This window comes from Cygnus olor, chromosome 3 (genome assembly GCF_009769625.2).
Source record: "Cygnus olor isolate bCygOlo1 chromosome 3, bCygOlo1.pri.v2, whole genome shotgun sequence".
In the NCBI taxonomy this organism is placed as follows: Eukaryota; Metazoa; Chordata; class Aves; order Anseriformes; family Anatidae; genus Cygnus; species Cygnus olor.
Genome location: NC_049171.1, coordinates 42,366,008 through 42,385,807, shown reverse-complemented (window position 1 = coordinate 42,385,807; position 19,800 = coordinate 42,366,008). Strand labels below are relative to the sequence as shown.

General features: G+C 39.1%; 1 protein-coding gene across 6 annotated transcripts in view; it reads right to left on the bottom strand.

The window, feature by feature from the left end:
• Positions 1 to 19,800, bottom strand: part of FHL5 (four and a half LIM domains 5) — a 29,082-nt gene that overhangs the window by 7,989 nt on the left and 1,293 nt on the right. For 3 of the 6 annotated variants that reach the window (XM_040551186.1, XM_040551188.1, XM_040551185.1), the window contains 2 exons: positions 3,081 to 3,262; positions 504 to 678 (listed from right to left, as the gene is read on the bottom strand). In XM_040551186.1, the coding sequence (XP_040407120.1) occupies positions 504 to 678; positions 3,081 to 3,239 (334 nt within the window). In that variant the 5' untranslated portion in view covers positions 3,240 to 3,262. Of the gene's footprint in view, positions 1 to 503; positions 679 to 3,080; positions 3,263 to 3,337; positions 3,412 to 3,453; positions 3,623 to 8,672; positions 9,427 to 19,800 lie in introns of those variants that run through there. The other 3 variants (XM_040551189.1, XM_040551190.1, XM_040551187.1) reach the window with 3 other exon arrangements.

Here is a 19,800-nt window from a genome sequence, read left to right as displayed (position 1 = left end):
TTTTGTAGTAAAAATGGTGATAATGATTTGAACATAAAACACCATGTTTTGACAATTAAAGCAAAATATATTTCTGAGGGAAAGAAATGGTTTATAAAGACTGCGAGCCAGGTCTGATACTCAAAGTCTTGCCAAGGCGACAGACAAAATGCAGATGTCTTGTCTAGCCCTGCACTCCTGCTAATGATCTCTGTTTGTCTGCCTACACTCACAGTGGGATACACTTCCTAAGAACTGCAGGCAGAATCAAGGACTCAGCGTGAACACATCTTTTTCTATTTTGAACTCTAATATTCTTTATACGGGTTCATAAGCCCTGCTAGTGCTAGACCTGAGGTGTTTGCCTTGCCTCTCTTTAATGCTGGGAGGGTACTACAAGAGGGAGATGCAGTCACCTGCAAGCTGTTTTGAACGTCAAGGACTTTGTAGGTAGGTTATTCAAGGATGTTATTTTAATTAAAAATGCAGTTCCATTTTTCAGGAAAGGGTCCCTGTTGTCTTACCAGGCATAATGGTCTTCTGACAGTGGAAACACTTAGATGAATACTCATTAGAGTAGCATTCAGTACACAGCAAGAGCTCATCCTTTGCAGCAAATGGTTTCTCCACCAGAGAGCGACTGCATTTGGCACAGTTGAAGCACCTCTCATGCCAGTGGCGGCCTTTGTAGGCCAGATCCTTGAAGAAAGTAAGTCCATGTTAATGAAGACATTTCTTTATAGTGTTCTTTTCGCTCAGCGGGGAGTGAAAAATGCAGAACATTGCAATGGCAACTCGAAGAGATTACAGTTGCATCTGTAGAAGGTGTGCTCAAAGGTGGTATCAGTCCTCAAAATCTCTGTGTTAGGGTATTTTGTAACTCTCTCGTACAGGACATTAGGATCTGCTTTGGCACAGGCAATTGAAGCAATTGTTCTTCCATGTGCAACATCAGAGCGATGTTTATATTGGAAGACCAATCATATATTTTTACAGTTGGCCTTCAAGGGAAAGCAAGTAATTAACATTTTTAATGTGCACAGGCCACCTGACAAGAAATGCATTCTCTGTAGACTTTTAAATAGAACTTCATGCATTTTTTAATGTTACTACTTTTTCTTCCAGCTGACTCTACATAACACTAAAGAAAGATCATATTATTGCAGAGAGCAAGCAATTAAAATCTCATTAATTGAGAACAAAATGATTCTTAGGAAGAGTATTAAAAAATCATTGCTTTTTTTTACACCTAATATAAGTCCTCCTAAAAAGCTGGCAGAAAGGTGTTTGTTTAAGACTCAGCAGGCTTAGGAGATGAAAAAGCTAATAGTATATGTATGAGACCTCCACTAAGAATTCACAAAAAGAGCAAACACCAGGTTTTCTTTTTCCAAGGTTAAAAAAAAAAAACAAGGGAAAAATGCACCACCAAAAAAAAAAAAAAAAAGACTTAAAAAATAAACCAGACCCTTCCAGGTCTCCTTTATAAATAAGAAGCACAAAAGAGCACAAAGCCAATCTCATTTTTCTAGTTTGTCAGTTCCCCACCCCTTCAAATGCTAAAATGAGAAATGAAATACATACCAGGCTTCATTTTAGGAGGTCCTGAGGGCTTACCACTTTCGTTTGCTTTAGTTAGCACCCTGAACCATTTAGGAAATGGGCTAACACCCCATGGCAGCCTGAGGCAAAGAATGGGTAAGACGGAGAGGAAGAGATCCAAGCTCTAGCACCTTGGCAGAAGTGGCAAAACCAGCTGTAGGCTTCTGTGGGCCACTTCTCTTGCTGTGGCCCTCCTTTCATGTTATCTCTGATTTATTTTTTTCTCTCATTTTTTCCTTTCACTCAGTCAAAAGACTTTTTTGTTTGTTTGTTTGTTTGTTAATGATTTTTGATATCAGTAGTCCTGCCATTTAATTTTAAATTGTAAAAGTGGAGTTGCTGAGCGCAGAGTATAGGTTCTCCAGGTTACCCTGACTGGAGCTGCACGTAGAAGTTTGCAACTGAAAAACACTGGTGAATATCTGAAAACTGTCATCATCCAAATTAGCGTTTTCCTTTGACTCCTTTATGGAACTGAGCAATATTCACATAATATACTTTGAAAACCATGAAATGTGTTGACCAGGGAGACCTTCCAAGAGGCTTATTTTATTAACTTTATGGCCCAGCATTCTCTGACACTGAGGGACATGGTTAAGTGATGAGACTCAGTAGGTCAGGTTGATGGTTGGACTGGATGCTCTTGAAGGTCTTTGACATTCTAAATGATTCTATGATTCTTTTATTTCAAAAGAACATAGACAAAATGAGCATTGGGAGAATGTGAGCAGTACATTCTGAACTCAGCAAAACCAAGGTGTTTTGACAGGTTTAATTTCAAATTAAAATTAAAAAAAAAAAAAGTGTCTGGCAGTAAATTGAAATAAAGGGTACTAGAAACCCTGTCAAAGGTCCCAAAGGAATTCATATTATTAATTAATATTCTCAGAAAGGGGAGAGGTGAGAGGAAAGTAAGTACAGAAATGCTGCCACTAATGTTTTCTCTGAGAGATGAGCAAAGTGGAATTAAGTTAAAATGAAAGTATATTTCACTTCCAAAAGACAGAGTGTATAAAATAAATATTATAAGCATTGCTTCTTTTCAGTTTGACATCTGTATGTCAACACCTGCAGTCAAAGTATTTTATAAAATAGTTGAAGTCAATTTTTCCAATGCACGTCCCAGAAATTCTAAAGCTTCACTCAACCTGACCCACTGAATTCCATCGGCACCCTGCTGTTCCTCAAGCACTGTGGTGAGCACCTTCTGCTGGTGAGTAAGCAGAATTGAAGGATGGAATCCAGATGTGGTCCATGTGGACACCACAGCCTTAACATATGCTTGAAGTCAATGTATGTGCAGATTTCCTCACTTAGGAAAAACCATGGAGCTTTTCTATTCTGGGAAAATAGCTCTGCTGTATACATGTGTACAACCACTGTGCTTAGGTTTCTTCATCAGCACAGGAGTTTGCAAATGGACTGATATAGAATCCATCATTAAAAAAAATGGGATTTGTGTGTAATCTAAGAAAAGACCAAGGAAGTTAAATCTTTACCTTAGAATCACACTCAATAGGTTTCTTGCACTCTTCACAGGGGTTGGCAAACAGGCTGTCATAACATGTGACACAGTAAGCGTTTTCTTCCCTTAATGCATACTTCCTTCCACGAAGAGACTGCAGGCAGTAATGACAATCTGTCTGATTGCTGGTCATTCTGGTGGGGTTTTCCGGGTGATCTGGAAAGATGGAAAAATCATGTAATTGAATGAATGGCAGTTTGCTTGCCCAGATAATAAGTAATACTGCATTACCTGTGAAAGTCAGGATAGGTGTGTTTTATTCCTTTGCAGCGCTTTGGATTTTTAATGCTGGGCTGCTCTGTAACAAAATGGCGGTCTTTAATGGCAAATAGTATATATTTTGTTACCTAGATAATGGGGAGCAAGAAGGTTACTTCAGCTTAGTTGAACGGTATTTATGCTGATAGGTCAGGTATGATGGTCACGAAGGTGCCTTCATGTTCTGTATATACAACTACCGATGTCACGAGCATTATGGATGCTGAATGGTGTGGCATGTTTTATTCAGATATCAAGGAATTGAGGGAGAAACGAGAGTTCAAAAATTAATCAAACTGCAGTTAAAAGGCTGTAAAGAAATGTCAAGCACTTTTTGGTGTTCTCCTGGCTCTCCCCTGTCATTCCTGTCTTTCTGCTCATTCCTCTATTTTCAACGTGCTCCTCCCCACCCAAACCAACCAACCAACAAAACAGAAGGAAGACAAAGGACTCCAAGCTTTATGACTGTATTTTTGCATAATCCCAACTGTGCTGCTAATACTTGATGGCAGTGTAGGGTAATAAAAATACCCCTGGGTAGCAAAAGAGCAAAATATAAAAAGAAATAAACAAAATAAAATCCAAGCAAAATCATAACTCAAAGCAAGTTTCTCTTGTTGTTATTGGAAAAGATTGTTTTTTCTTATATGTTTCTGTATTGCCAGGTTCCCTGTTGGCAGAGCCAAAACACTGAGATAGATGATATTTCTGTGCCAGCCAAGTGCAGGAAATACCACAAATCTATTGAGATCCAATTGTATGAGTTTCCCATCCTTCAGTTTTTCAGGCTAAAGAGGCTTGGATTAGTATCTGAACTTTAGCTGCTTATAGTTCAGTAACTGCTGAATGTTTTAAGGATTGTGGAGATGAAGACTTTTTTCAGTCATCTTGTTACTGGTTGGATCATCAGCACTTTGCTAAAATTGGGTCTTGATTCCTGGGAATGAAGGACGAAGAATCCAGAAAGTTCCCAGTGAAGCAAACCCAGAAACATCTGCTGGATTCATTGGATTGCAATCTTCATTAAACTCATCAGTGATTGTCACTGCATACAGTGCCAGCAATCATAAATTTTAGATTGAAAACAACTGGGGAAGGTCTCCTAAAATACTTACATATCAGTGACTTTGGGCAGCTGAAATCTTTTTACGCTGACTAATGGTGCAAGTTAGTTTATCTTAACCAGATGCAAGGCCTGATAGCAAGGAAGAGAACCATATTAGAAACAGGATTTGAGGGAGCACTTACCACCACAGAGCTTACATCTAATCCATTTAGGAGAAGTCACTCATACTTGTTTTTATATATTCACTGGCTATCTTATATATATGGTTCAGCTTTAAAAAGGCAATTAACTTTTTCTGGGTTTCTGGTTTGTGAGATGTAATTCAAACTGATAGCTTCAGCTATGAGAAGGAACAGTTACTGGAGGTCTCCACTGGCACAAATGCATAAAACCGGGAATTTATTAATCTATTCCTGGAGGGGCTGTAGTAAGCCTGTGGAAAAAGTGGCAGGGAGAGAGGCTATAACGCTTATCTCAGACCAAAAGTAATGACTTGTTCATTTGGCACAAGCTATGGAAAACTAGTTCCTGTAAATTGAAAATCTTTGGAGTTGAATTGATTTACTGTTTTTCTGACTGCCCTAAATCTTAGTGCTAGCCAAGACAGGGTGTAGTAAGGAAGTCAAATAATCTGTAACTCAGATCAGTGGGAAATGTGCTTTCTTAAAAATATTAAAGACGTATTTTATGTGATATCCTTGGGATAATAGTATTTCCTTAAGATCAAAGAGAGCTTTGAGTGTGCAAAGAATGAACCAAAGTATGAGAGAAAATGACATCCATCATGCAATACATATAAAAACCAGGCACAGTACAGTAATTCAGTGTGTGATCCATACATAGTTGTCACTAAAACCAAAGTTAAATTTTGCTCATTTTCTTCTATATTGGGAAATTCTTCTAAATTGGTGGTTATAGAGACAGTCAAGAAGGAATGCTTGTGGTTGACTGGGCTCCACGTTAAAGGTCATAAGACAGGCTTGAAACTGGGTTTCAGAGGAATTTTCATTCCTTTTTTTGTGGGAGTTAGAATCATAGAATGGTTTGGGTTGGAAGGGACCTTAAAGATCATTTAATTCCAACCCCCCTGTCATGGGCAGGGAAACCTCCCACCAGACCAGGTTGCTCAAAGCCCCATCCAGCCTGGCCTTGAACACCTCCAGGGATGGGGCATCCACAGCTTCTCTGGGCAACCTGTGCCAGTGCCTCACCACCCTCATAGTAATGATTTTCTTTCTTTCTCACATCTGATCTAAATCTCCCCTCTTTTAGTTTAAAGCTGTTGCCCTTTGTCCTATCACTGCACTCCCTGATACAGCGTCCCTCCCCAGATTTCCTGTAGGTCCTCTGTAGGTACTGGAAGGCTGCAATAAGGTCTCCCCCAGAGCCTTCTCTTCTCCAGGCTGAACAACCCCAACTCCCTAAGCCTGTCTTCAAAGCAGAGGTGCTCCAGCCCCTTGATCATCCATGTGGCCCTCCTCTGGACTCATTCTAATACATACATGTCCTTCTTGTGCTGGGGTCCCCAGAGCTGAACATAGTTCTCCAGGTGGGGTCTTATGAGAGCAGAGCAGAGGGGGAGAATCACCTCCCTTGACCTGCTGGTCACACTGCTTTTGATGCAGCCCAGGATTCAGTTGGCTTTCTGGGCTGCAAGAGCACATTGATGGAATTATGTCAGTTATGAACTAGTCAGAGTTATGAAATGCCTCTGAGGATAACCCTGACCAGAGTACCTTTCTGATTTCTTCTCTGTTGAATCAGTTCCTCAGCTTCCTAACAGAGTTTCACCTCTGCCTAAAAGTGGTGATAGTAAAATCCTAACAGGACATGTATGACGAACTTATCTATCACTTATAGTAGGTTGTGTTGCACAAAGCTCATCAAAAAATAGCTTCAGATATGTGCAGATACATTTTTTGTTGTTGTTGTTCTAATGAATGTAATGAATGATAATAGGTTTTAACATTATTGAAAACTCTATACTGAACAATTTTGTTCAAAACATGGTTCTCTTGATTTTTTTCCCCAGGCCAATCTGTTCCAGGAAGCCCAGGTTATGTGTATGCACAAGACACGCTATTCTAATAACTAAGAACTTCCAAATCTGTAATGTAGTTATCCTCTTTAAAACCTACATGAGTATGGTAACAAAGTCCTATTACTCTTGTTTTACAGATGACAGTGGTTGCTGGAGAACATAAAAAGAGTATCCCCAAGAGCAGATTCGAAGGCAGAGGTACCCTTAGGCTGCTCCTCAAGTAAAGCCCTCAAGTCCTTGAAAGTTTTCTTCAGAAAGTCTTCAGAGTTTGACCATGATGAAATAAGACCATGTTTGGGTATGAAGCATAGATGGTATGAAAAAGAATAATTATTTTTTTGTAAATCCTTTGGCAAAGGTCTGGGTAATCTCTGTGAACTGTTTTTACCCTTAGACAATACAACAAAAAAGTGAATCTCGGCTCCGCCAACTCCACTTACCCTTGCTCCAGTAAGTAAATCACGTTACAAGCACCATGTAGTTAAGTAGAATGTTTTTCCTGTGCTTTGATCCCGATCTCTAGAGAAATGTGTTTACTTTAAGTTTGCTGGAAGCTAGACTCCGTGTTTTGAAGGTCAGTTCAGAAATCTCTGGAGGTCTGGTGCTATTCACTCTCATGGAATGAAATGCTGACTCCAGCATTCCAGCTGCTCACTTGCGTCCTAGGCACAGGGAGAGACTGCCATTTCTTCATTCCTTGGGAAAAGATGATTTTGTTATCTAGATTGGAGCAAAGCTAAAGTACAGTTGATTTTTGTGTAGATAGTAGGCACAGTTATGCGATGCCATTTGTAGCATTAGGATACTCCTAGGGGTGCACAGAGATGTTTCCAAGGATGCGAGGATATTGCAGCTGATGTCCCTGGGGTCAGATCTGAGAATGCAGGAGCCTCATGATATAAATGATAAAGCAGATGAAAATAAAACAACAGAGCTGGCTAGTCTGCCTACTGTTCTAACAGATTAAGGTAGAATTTAGCTACAACAAATTAGTAGAGGGACTTTCTGTAGAGTCAAATGGTTTCTTATACGACATAGAGCACTGGAAGTCTTCTAGCACAGAAAGCCATAATAAAATGGTTGCCAAGTCCACCCAAACCTGATAAATGTGGAACCATCGGGAAAGGAATGCTGGTTTTCTCACTGGATGTAAGAAGCACATCCATAATGTTAACATATCTCTTGATTTATTTTAATGTTCCCTATAGATGTGATAATACACCTTAGATTATGTAAACATAAAAAGCACAAACATTAATCCTACTTAGAAGGGAATGAATATACATATGTATGTACTTATATGCATGCATGTAAAGATGTATCTTTTGCTTTGTGGTGATTTTAATGGATTATTTCATGATCTAAATAAGGCTGCCATTAAACTGCATCATCTTTTTCATTAAGAGCATACTAGGAATGGAACAGGGCTCTCTGTTAGACTCTGAAACAGGCACAGATAAAGAAAAATGATGGCAAAATAAATTGTTGCAACAATGAAGGATAAGTAAAACAAATCTATCTATTACAAAGGTGACATTCCTGCAAGCTATTCCAGACACTTTTTTACTTTCAGTTAGGTACATATTTTCATCTTGGAACATAGTTTTGCTTATTCACATGTATTTGCTGATTTAATTTTCCTTTTTTTTTTTTTTTTTTTTGTGTGTGTGTGTGTGTCTGAAAGCTGCTGGACAATTCATCGCATACATTTACAAAATACATTGGTGACTCAAGGTTACAACTGCATTATAAAGCCAACATCATTATGAGAAAAAGTATCTAAGAATGCTGAAAACTTTCATTTATAAAATAATGGCAATGTTTTCCAAGAAACATTTCAGAGATTACAGTTTTTGATTTCTCTGCATGATTGTTACCCCCTAGAAATTTGCTACTTTATTGTGGCTAGACCTAATGTAAACCCTGACCCCTCAAAAGAAAAAGAGAACAAAAAAAAAACAACAAAAAAAAAAAAACACAAAAAACAAGGACAACTAAATGGATGTCTTATTTTCAAAACATTGACAATACCCTTGCTTTCTCTCCTCCCTCCCTTAGAGTAACTGCAGTTTTCCTAGTGATACCCTGAAGTTATATTTGAGTGTTCAAAGATACCAGAATATTTGCTCTTCTAAAAATGGGTAGAGAAGCAATAGGAACCAGGGGCATAAAGCACAAATCAAGTCAAACCATATACTTACAGGAAAGTACAGACAGATGTTAACTTTGAACAAGCTGTTTTATCTCAGTGGCGCAGCACAGTAGCTCAAAGTCGGATCCTGAAGGCATTTGAGCGGGTGCAGAGCTGTCGCTGACAAAGTCCTGGTTTCAGTAGCCAGGACAGCCATGCTAAGCAGGGCTGTGCTGTATTGACATGACTATAGTGCTTCAAGGTCCACCAGTGGCACTGATTTGGTGGACTGTCTCGGCAAAGCAGCTCATTTAGAGGTTGATCTAGTAGTGGCACCACACTGCAGTGTGCTATGTTTATGCACCCTGTGACCATGAGTGAAAAGGACAAGAGCTCTGGCTTAACTGGGGGATTGATCATCCCAAGTATTGTGCAATTTTCTCCTTAATTGGTATTGCCATCTGCTTTGTTTACACCATGCAAATTCAAACAGTGGTGTTAGTCAACTAAATTCTTCCTTCATCCCAGTGCAACATAATTTACTACTTACTCAAACTTCAAGCAAACATACAGAGCAGTGAAAGCGCCTGGACTGAAGGTGTGCTGTCTTGCAGACATACAGAAATTCTGTTGCAGCAGAGACATGGCTAGCCTGTGTCTCAAAGTCTCCTTGCTAGCTGCAGAGTGGGTTGGAACAGCCTTATTCCAGTGTTTTTACAGCAAGCTGGGTATTTTCTTAAATTCATCCACAGAACGTTCAACAGCAGCACCCAGCTTGTCCAAAACCACTTGTACTTGCTACTGAGGTCAGCCTGAGGGATTTAGTTGGCAAAAGTCAAATTAATGGCTCTGTATGTTTCTCTCCTGAAGCATATTCTTCCTCTACTGTGAGCTTTGCAATCGAAGGTCAAGAATTACCATCGCATCAAGGATTACCATACCCACTGTACAGATAAATTAGAGGTCGGAAATAAGCATATCACATGTAATAGCTGAAAGCTCTTTTTTTTTTTTTTTTTTTCAGAAAAGTAGCTAACTGACTACACAATTAAACCTAATGATTTGCTGTATTATTTTTTTTTAACAAATCAACATATGAAAGTCTGAGACTGCAATTCATCTTTTAAAACAAACATTACACCGGATCCCAGCAATTCTAGTCAGAACTGGCACCATTACTGTGAATGCAGAAAGCTCAACTGCTCATCAGTATTGCTGTTCTGTAATGCTGCTCTGTGTTTAAGACGAGACAAACTGTTTGTGGAGTGCTCGGTATTGATTCAAGTCTCTCCCAGGCTGTTACCCAGGAACACAAATCCTTTCAATCTGCTCAGATTCCTGGGCACTGTCAATATCGTCAACAGCAGCCATTCAAGAAAAAAAGTAAGGTTAATGCCAAGGCTTAGATTGCTACTTTTATTTTTCTGAAATCATTCTCACCTGCACTTTTTTTTACAGGTTTTCACAGTCTGGTACAGCCAGAACTTTGTCCAGTGTGCACTGTGGATCTCAGCTCTTTATGGTTACCGTGAGATTTACAAAATAACATGAAGCCATGAAATGTTTCAGTCAGGTACTGGTATGCCTTTTCAAGTAAAATCATGGCAGTTTTCTCAATCATACTGTATACATTTAGCCACAGAACAGATTTGAGGATTGTTTCTGGCACAAAAGGGCCACGTAGAGAAGTATACCCAAATTACCTGGCGTGTTATATACTTAAAAGTCATTTAGGTAGTTTTAAATAGATTAGCTTCAACTGCCCACACTCAAAAAGCAAAGCAGTCATGTATTTAGGATGTGGATGAAAAATCATTACTGAATCCTAGGTACAACATTAAAGGAGCAAGTTTAAAGTAATTTAATTAGTGGTGTACTCCAGGAGCTGACACTGGGACCAATACCATCATTAATGACCCGGATGATGGGACAGCGTGCACCTGCAGCGAGTTTGCAGGTGACATAAAACTGGAAGGAGTGGTGGATATGCCAGATGGTCATGCTGCCATCCAGAGGGACCTTGGCAAGCTGGAGAAATGGGCTGCCAGGACTGACACGATGTTCAACAAGAAGTGCAATGCCCTGCACCTGGGGAGGAACAACCCCAGGCACCAGCACATGGTGGGGGTGACCAGCTGGGAAGCAGCTCTGCAGAAAAGGGCCTGGGAGTCCTGGTAGACAACAGGTTGAACATGAGCCAGCAGTGTGCCTTTGTAGGTAAGAACAACAGCAGCAGCCTGTGGGACATTAAGAATAGCACCGTCAGCAGGTCAGGGGAGGAAATCCTTAATGTCTGCTCAGCAGAGTTGAAGCCACACCTGGAGCACTGCATCCAGTTCTGGGCTCCCCAGTGCAAGAGAGACATGGACATACTGACAAGAGTCCAGTGAAGTGCCACAAAGATGATTGAGGCACTGCAGCCTGATGACAAAAGGCTGAGAGAGCTGGGACTGCTCAGCCTGGTGAGGAGGAGGCTGAAGTGATGTTCTATAAATGTCTACAAATACCCAAAGGAAGGGCAGAGCCAGGCTCTTTTCAGCGGTGCCCAGTGCCAGGACAAGAGGCAATGGGCATAAATGGAAAACAGGAGGTTTCCTCTGAACATCAGAAAACTCTATTTCACTGTGATGGTGACAGCACTGGAAGAGGTTTTCCAGGGAAGTTGTGGAGTCTCCTTCCTTGGAAATGTTCAAAACCCAACATGGTCCTGGCGAACCAGCTCTAGGGGACCCTACTTGGAGCAGGAGGCTGAGCTACATGTCCCTTCCCACCTCAACCATTCTGTGGTGGAAAACAGAAAGGTTTATCACTGCTGAATGATAAAAGGGGCTGGGTGAAACAGTCCGCAAAGCCTGTGTTCTGTTATGAGCATTTGGGCAGGAGCGGGGTTATTTCCATATCAGGAATAAAGGTCTCCTGTAAGGTGACTGTTGTGATTCCATGCATAAGCCAGCCATGCACATAGTCTAAACACATGAGAAATGTGATTGCTTTCAGATGGAATATTTACATGCTCAAAGCTGAATGCATGTTTAGGGCTTTGCTGCCTGTATCCTTGAAGCATAGATTCTGAAAGATATTTTTAAGGATAAGCAAGAAATGGGGTTTTAGAAAGTATAGAAGCAACTAGGTTCTTCATTACCATTAATGTCGATGTTTCCTAATATTTCAAATCTGATAAACACAGTCTGTAAATCTTTCTCGATTAAAATACAGTCAGTGGAATTGCACAAATTTGGTTACAGAGGAAACAGCAAACGAAACTTGTGATTCTAAACGATTTCTGTCAAAACAAAGAAACAAACAAAACAGAAACAAAAAACATTTTTCAGTAGATCCAGCATTTCTGCAGGGAAAAATCAATTCCAGCATTCTCAAGTCCCAGCCATGTGTGAAATTAAGAGAGACTGATATTACTTCATATTGTCACTGAGTGTGAAATGTGATCAACGTATCCTTTGTCAACCAGTCTGATATTTAGATGTGAGTATGGCCCAAAACCTTGGCCCTTTTTGATGGAAAGGAGTTACTGGCTTGTCTGTGGTATCTGGTTTACCACAGTAAAGAAGATTTTGTTACTTTGGTTGTTGCAGGCAGATGCAAGAAAAAAACTCCTTTTCTTCACCAGTTATTTTAAATTTCAGCTGATGTTAGTATAGATGAGGCTACAGAAGAGATGTGGAGGTCTGGATGCCTTCAGTCATCCTGACTATTTTGACAGCTTGGCTCAGAAGGAAACGTAGGCTGAGCTCCATTGCTCAGCCTCTGCCCTGTATGGTACAATAAGGAATAAAGGACTGACATCTACATTAAACATAGTCCGTACTAGAACTCAGGAGGAGAAGCAGATCTAAAAATAATTTTGTGATGCTAAATGACTATAGGGGTACTTATCTTTTTCAGTTCAGCAGACAAAAATATCCTAAGGAAGATGCAAGAAACCCTGCACAAGGCAACAACCTGCTCATGAGGAAAGTTTCATAATCCCTTTTAGAGGTTTAAATTCATGCTCTGAAACCTGAGCATTTATAAGCTTCCAAAACGAATAAAAATTAAGAGGTTATTTCATCAGGGTATTTTTGGAAGAAAAAAGGAGTTTTGCAGAAAGCTTATTTGAAAATACTCTAACAGTTTTTTTTTTTTTTTTAATTATCTTTTTAATTTTGATGTATTTTAGGAGCAAATATTTGTGAATAAAAAAACTTAATGGAAAATGTCAGTTTGATTTAGAAAAGTAAGATTCACGAAAGTGAAATCTGAAAAAGATATTGGTCTAAAATGAACCTTAAATTCTCAACAGAAAATCTTTTAGTAAAAGCTTACTTTCTGACTTTTGATAGAGAGTTGAATATTTCACTGGGAGAAACAATTTTATAGCTAGCTGTATGTTTTATTCTAGGAAAAAAAGATGGGAATCTGAGTTAGAGTCATCTCAGTTTGAGATAAGAAATTCGGTGGCAAAAGGACATTCGTGCTGGGTGACAGTTTCTTCAATTAAAATGGTGGAAAGGTAGAGAATAACATATTGTACTTGAATGGAAATATTAATGTATTTTCCTTCTATCAACCCACAACCCAGCAAGCACTAAATGTCTTTGAAAGAGAAAAAGGAACGTTAATAATTTGGGGCTGAAATGGTCAGGATAAGAACTGAGGTCACAGGTGATCTCTGGCAGTGAATACAAATTCTCCCCAGCTTTTCAGCCTGGCTTTTTCCAGTCCCCTTTCCTGCCTCCACTCTCACCTAAAATCCCCTAATTGTGTAAAGTACTTTAAAAGTGCTTGAATAAAAAGAGAATGGGAGTTGCAAATAGAGAATTGCGTTGAAGTGCTGATCCAAGACTTTTGCCAGTGAATTCATCTACAGCGTGCAAATGAGAGCTGCACTTCTTACTGAACTCTGCTAGAAGTGGGTCTGCACACCGAAATACCCCACCCAACTCCCCTGTATACAATGCAATAAAGCCAAAAGTCCACCAAGAAAACGGCACCATCTTAGCAATACACTAACAATACTGGGCAGGAACACATCTACCTGAAAACACAACAGGCTTGTCTTCAGGATGGAAAGCTTTCCTGAGGAAAGCAATAGCTGTAGGCAATGATGCCTGTGCTTCACAGGGAGTGGAGTTGCTCATAAAACGAAGCAGCTTACAAGAGGTAACAGCTTCAGTAGTCAACACTGATGCTGACTTCAGCCTTCAAGATCTTAATAAGAAATAGTCTACGTCTTTTCTCTGCAGATGCATCAGCTGCAGACTGGATTTCCCCCACCCTCACGTTTTAGTTCAGGGACAGAAGGGAGGATGGAGAGTGCTGTGTCCTGTGAGACCAGGGACACCACATGAATTAAAATCCTTGTGAAAGCGTAATGACAATTCACTACTCACTACAACTTTATCTAGCTGGGTTCTTTAAAACCCGGTGACCTACTTTAGGAATGCTTTAAGAAATAAAACGAGCGATAAGAAAAAGATGAGCAACAGCAGCAGATATGTTTTAAAGCAAGCTAAAATTTGAAAGGGTTTTCATTACTCCTTTTTTTTTTTTTTAAAAAAAAAAAAAAAAACTCCTTCCTCCAAAACCAAACATAAATCCCCCAAGTGGTAACACAGCATCTGCTGCAGCAGCATAGCCTTTTACTTTTCTCTCCCAACAGTACTGGGCCAACCTGACCTAGTTTTCTGAGGAAAAAATAAACTGAGCTGCAGCACTTTTGTAATAAAAATACGAAACCTTATTGAAATGAAACAAATCTAAGGATTTCTGATCTCAGCTCTGTTAAAAGATTGTTATGAGTTAGGTAGCATTATAGCTTAGGAAGAGCAAAGGCTACTGGTAAGGAGTATCAGTACATATCTAATTGAGAGAGTTGAGATCCCTACCTCAATTTCATTTTTCCCAGTTATTTATATTTTTAGGACCTGTGAACAGCCAGTTTTGTTGGGGCTCCATCAGTTTTGGCTGTCACCTTATTACCAAACTTTACACTGAAAACAGAAATGACCTGGTTCTGCAGACTCTGGGCTGCTATGATTCAGTCTGTGAAGCCACTGCTGGGCACAGTCTAAGAAATTCCAGCAACAACAAATGTAGCATCTGTAGCCTCCCTTCATGTTACATGGGAGTTGTTGTGGGTGACCATTGAGAAGGAATGGGCAAGTACATTGAGTACAGCCACTAGTAGCCTCACCACAAAGCGAGGGCTTTTACTGACAACTAACACGCAGTGTCTCAATTGTAATGAGAAGTTAGCTTGTACTGCTAACTATGTGCTCTAGCAGTAACAATCCTCTATAACTGCAAACTCTTTGGAAAGCAGGGATGCAATAAACACACAGTCTGGTTAAAATGCATATGTTGCATCTGCTAGGTGGATAGGTGATAAAAGATCTAATCTGTTAGAGAAAACCTGAAAGATGCAGTACTCTTTGCATACTGATGCTTTTGCAGCAATGAATTGTTTACAGAATGTAATTGAGACGGGGGTAAGAAATGTTGCCAGGAAAACACAATGTGAATGGTCTTAAGTAGACTTATTTGACTTCCTCTCTTTCCCCTAAGGGTTACGTGAACGTGTGGTTTGTCTTCTCTTAGAACAGGACCCTTAAAACTCTTACATATGTATGCAATTTAACATAGCCGAACAATTTCCCTCAATTTATGGATGTTAAATTAGGTGATTTAATATACACTAGATTAGGTTTTTAACCCTGCATTGGTGATCTCGTATCTATTGGGCACAATTCATGTACAAACTCTGAACGTTTGCACCAAGGTTGCAAAAAAAAAAACAACTAGCACAATATGGTTGCATGTGCATTTCACTGAAGATCTGGAATTATGGCATAGTGACTTCTTGTTTTTATTCTCTGCCCTGTATTTGTTTTAAACATACTGTAAAGCTGGAAAACCAAATAGTTATCTATGCAGATGAATCAAGTGCAGGCTGCTGCTCTTAGGATTCTAGGAAAAAAAAGATAAAATATTTGGATCTATGACATTCACTGTAAACCAGCATATTTCATTCCAACACAGTAAAAGGGTAAATGACATTCACTGTAAACCAGCACATTTCATTCCAACACAGCAAAAGGGTAAATGACTCTCAGTGTAAAAACTCCTTTCTAGAAGACAGCTCACCGCAGGCCTTTCAAGGCAGTGAACCCCTTTAGGAGTGGAGTGGCTGATAGAAAGAGCTGGGAGCAGAGATCTGTGACTTCTTGTTCTTCCTTTAGCAGGGAGGAAAAATAAAGGAGTGTTTCTAGGACTGAGTATAGATTAATATAAAACTATTTTTTTTTATATGTGGTTTTGTGAATTAGACATTAACCAGAGTAAAAATATTAACTGAAGATTTCTTGTATCTTGAGCAGTTGAGTAGATAACATCTTGCCAAACAAGATAAGGGTATCATGGCATCAACTCTGTTTTAACTTCAGTTCTTATATGCTGTGAGCAGCACCACTGACCAGTCCTCAGCGATTCTCAGCTCTGGGTTTTGTTCATGCCCTGCCCGTGACTGCTGTATGATCTTTCTCATGTACCCGAAATCTGCGTGCCTCTTTCTTTACCTGTTCTGCCCACTTAAGAGATAAGGTCTTCAGAACAGTTATGTGACTGGGTATCCTAACATTTCCCTTAAGCCTTAAAATCTCTGTGCCAGACATTAGACATATTTCTTTCTATTTTAACATAGTCTATCTTCCTAAAAGTGGCAATGATTTAAAATTAGACCCAGAAATGAATAGATCTTGGTATTCTGTCTTTCTTTATTATGATGTGAGGTTACTGACCTTTCAGTTACTGCTCTGCTGGGAGTTTTGTAATGTCCTGGCATGTGAAAAGGTCTTTTTTTTTTTTTTTTTTTTTGGCACTATGACTTTCACAGTGGATTTCTTTCTGTGATTACAAATACATGCTATCTTAAAGCTGGTTCCAGCGTGGGATTGCCCTACTTTGATTGAAGGAAAATTAAAGCTAAAGATTATCTGAACACCTCAGACAGCCAACATTTGACTCAGATGAATTACAAGGAATAAAAATCATCAGTTAATTCTTAGACTGCTGGAGGAAATTTAGTAAGAATGAAGAAATTCCTTTCTAACATTTAGGAATATTTTAAGAACAGGTTATTTAGCTCAAGGATATTGTGGAATAATAATAAGTCCATTGAAACCATTTAAATCTATTCAAGTGATAACGTGAAGCCTGACACCTAGCAATAGCAAAGCAACCATCTTAGTGAACCTGGAATGGAAACTACCTGTTTCAATAGGGGATGTTGCTCAGAGTCCCTAACTGACCAGCTGTGGGGAATGAGGCTGCTTTGCTCTGAGGGGGGCAGAGTGACAAGAATTAGCAGGAACTGTTAACAAACAAATACAGGTCAAGCTTTTTTTGCTAAATTACAATGAAATTGGTAAATGTTTTCAGTAAAAAGTGCAAGACAATGATTAAATACATCTAAAAATTCCATTCCTGCATTAAAAAGACGAAACACCCCCCCAACATTTTGAGCTTTTAATTTGAAATGTTTCTCAATGCTCTTCATTTCCAAATTAAACAGACTCTCAGCTCATCAGCATTAAACAGTTTTCCTCTAATCTTTTCCTTTTTTTGCATGCAAATAGCACCCCAAATCCAGATATTCACAAAACTGTAATTATGCCACAATTTCACATTATAATACATAAATGAATTATGTTGTGGTTGAATTAGAAACTTGCAGAGCTCACTTGTGGAAGGCTGGGCTCCTGGTTATACATTTATAACCTAATACAGTTCTGGGCTTCTGATAAATAGAATTATAAGCTAATACTCTGAGGTATTTTACAGTCTTCCTTTCAAAGATTTCAGAATGATTTTCTAATTATAATAAAGCAATCCCAAAACACAGTTGTGAGACACTTGTCTACAGAAAAGGTTAATGCTTGTCCAAGTAGAGGAATTGGCTTGCTCAAGGTCAGAGCTCAGACCTGGAGGAGTGGGAAGAAAACATCCAGTCATTATGGCTTTGCCACTTGGTGGGTCTGCTCATTAGGCTGTAGGCATGGCACTGGCCCAGGGTAGTTAAAAACACTGTACAAAGGTTTCCAGGTGATCAGCCTCCAGTGCTACAGGTAAAAGGCACTTCTAAAATTAGCTGAAGCAAAAAAATGTTCCAGTTGTGAAGATTACAATTGTCCTTAAGGACTCTGAGGTTATGATTAATATTCTTACACAATTGGTTGAGAGAGTTACTGGTTATTAAGGCTGTTTGCAGTCAATAAATGTGGTTTTGGACTCATTTTTTTCCTCCCTGAAGTAACAAACCCAGTTCCACATATGGGAACTGAGGCACAGAATATCTTGCTGAAAGTGGCTCTGGGCTGAGTTGTGGCCTCCCACGTGTGTTCTGCCCACAGTTATGCCACGCTCTGTCACCAGCATCCCTCCTTCTATCAATTCTGTTATCTGCATACAAAGACAGGTATAGGAAAATGAGCATTGTTCTGAGTCTTAAGAGCATCTAAGTGTGAGGCCAGCAATGAACCAGAGCAGACTGTTTAGATCCCTTAACCATAATATGTTGAGATGTGCAAGAATTTACCAGTCCTCATATATGGACCTAGAACAAATTCAAACTCGAAGGCAACCATGACTGAGAAGGAAAGTAACCTACTAGCATGAATGAAGTAAAACCAGAAAAACCCGCTTAGTCTGAGAAAGGGAAACAAGAAGGGATAGTTGACTTATGCAGTTCAATATCAGAGGAAAATGGGGATATTCACAAAAGCAAACCTAAGCCTACTGAGGCTAATTCACAAGACACTTTTTATAGGTAAAGGAGAGAGAAAAATTCCTGTCCAGGATGAGTCCTAGCAGAAGCTTAATGTAGCTGTTATTATAGAGGCAACCAAGGGAAATTAGTTAGCCTTTGTAATAGTTTTGTCCCTCATTGTATCTCTGTTACATAAAATTATGTCATCGAGTTTTATTAACTTATTTTTAGTATGTTAGTTCAGTGTTTTGGAGTAACGTCAGTGCATTTCTATAAAACTGCCTTTATTTCATCCCCCTTACATTTTACTGGAAAATATAAGCATATGACATTAGAAGTTCACAGCCTCCTAACTAGAACTGTACAACCTGTTCCCAGAAGAGTGAATTCCTCTGCAGGAGCAGAAACGGAGCATTTCATCACTCCAGTTTCTGAACTTTGGGCTCTGGAGGTTTTTATAGAAAAGTTGAGCTGGAAATCATTAATTTTATGAACATCCTAGAATTAGACATAAGACATCATCTTACCTTTAACTGGCGGGGAAACACGCAGAAAATCTTAGTTTTATTCCCTAGATAATCTAAAAGCCTGACCTAAGTCTAGAGCTTGTTTAGTTGTCAGGAGGACCACTCATTTGAACAGGGTCAGGATTTCACCCTCTGAGTTTAGGGTTGAGATTAGTAAGTATGCTGGTTAAGATTTTCACATTTCTTTCTGTCTGTCCATGGTTAGGCAACACTGATTTAATTATTTTTTTCTTAAAAACTCAAAATTAAAAAAAAAAAAAAGGTATGCAGAAAGCTGGGATTATTGGTATATGGCCCATAGAATTTACATTTTACCAAGTCAGCCAAACGCACACACTTAGCAAAATATGTTTGCCTGCAAATAACCCGGAGATACCACAGGTCACAATAGATCAGAATCTCTTTCAAGCAGCTTCTGCTTTCATGTTGCTGTAATCTTGCAAGACAATTAGTATGTCATTTTAGGTTTCTACCAGTTACACAACTTTGAATCAAAGTGACTTTTGTGGCACTGCAATCAAATTGCATGGCAAGACCATCAGCAATCTCTTATAACATTAATACATTAAATACATTCTGTTTTGTTCAAATACTCTAGAAATGTCAACTTATCACAGAAATAGAAGAAAAAATGGGTGAAAATATTAAAGAAAAACAACAAAGGCATCTGAAACTGGTTTTCTAAACAGAAGTCCTCATGTCCAGGTCCAGATATAAAAACAGAACTTCTGAAAACAGAGACAGTTAAAAAAAATATTTTCAACATTGGTATAATTGAAATATTTTAATTCCGTTCTGATAGTTTCATCCAAACTTAATTTTGACCCCATTATTCAAAAAAAAATTGCCACTGTGAAATCAGGTATCAGTACAATTAATATATGTAGACTTTAAGGAATATTTCCACC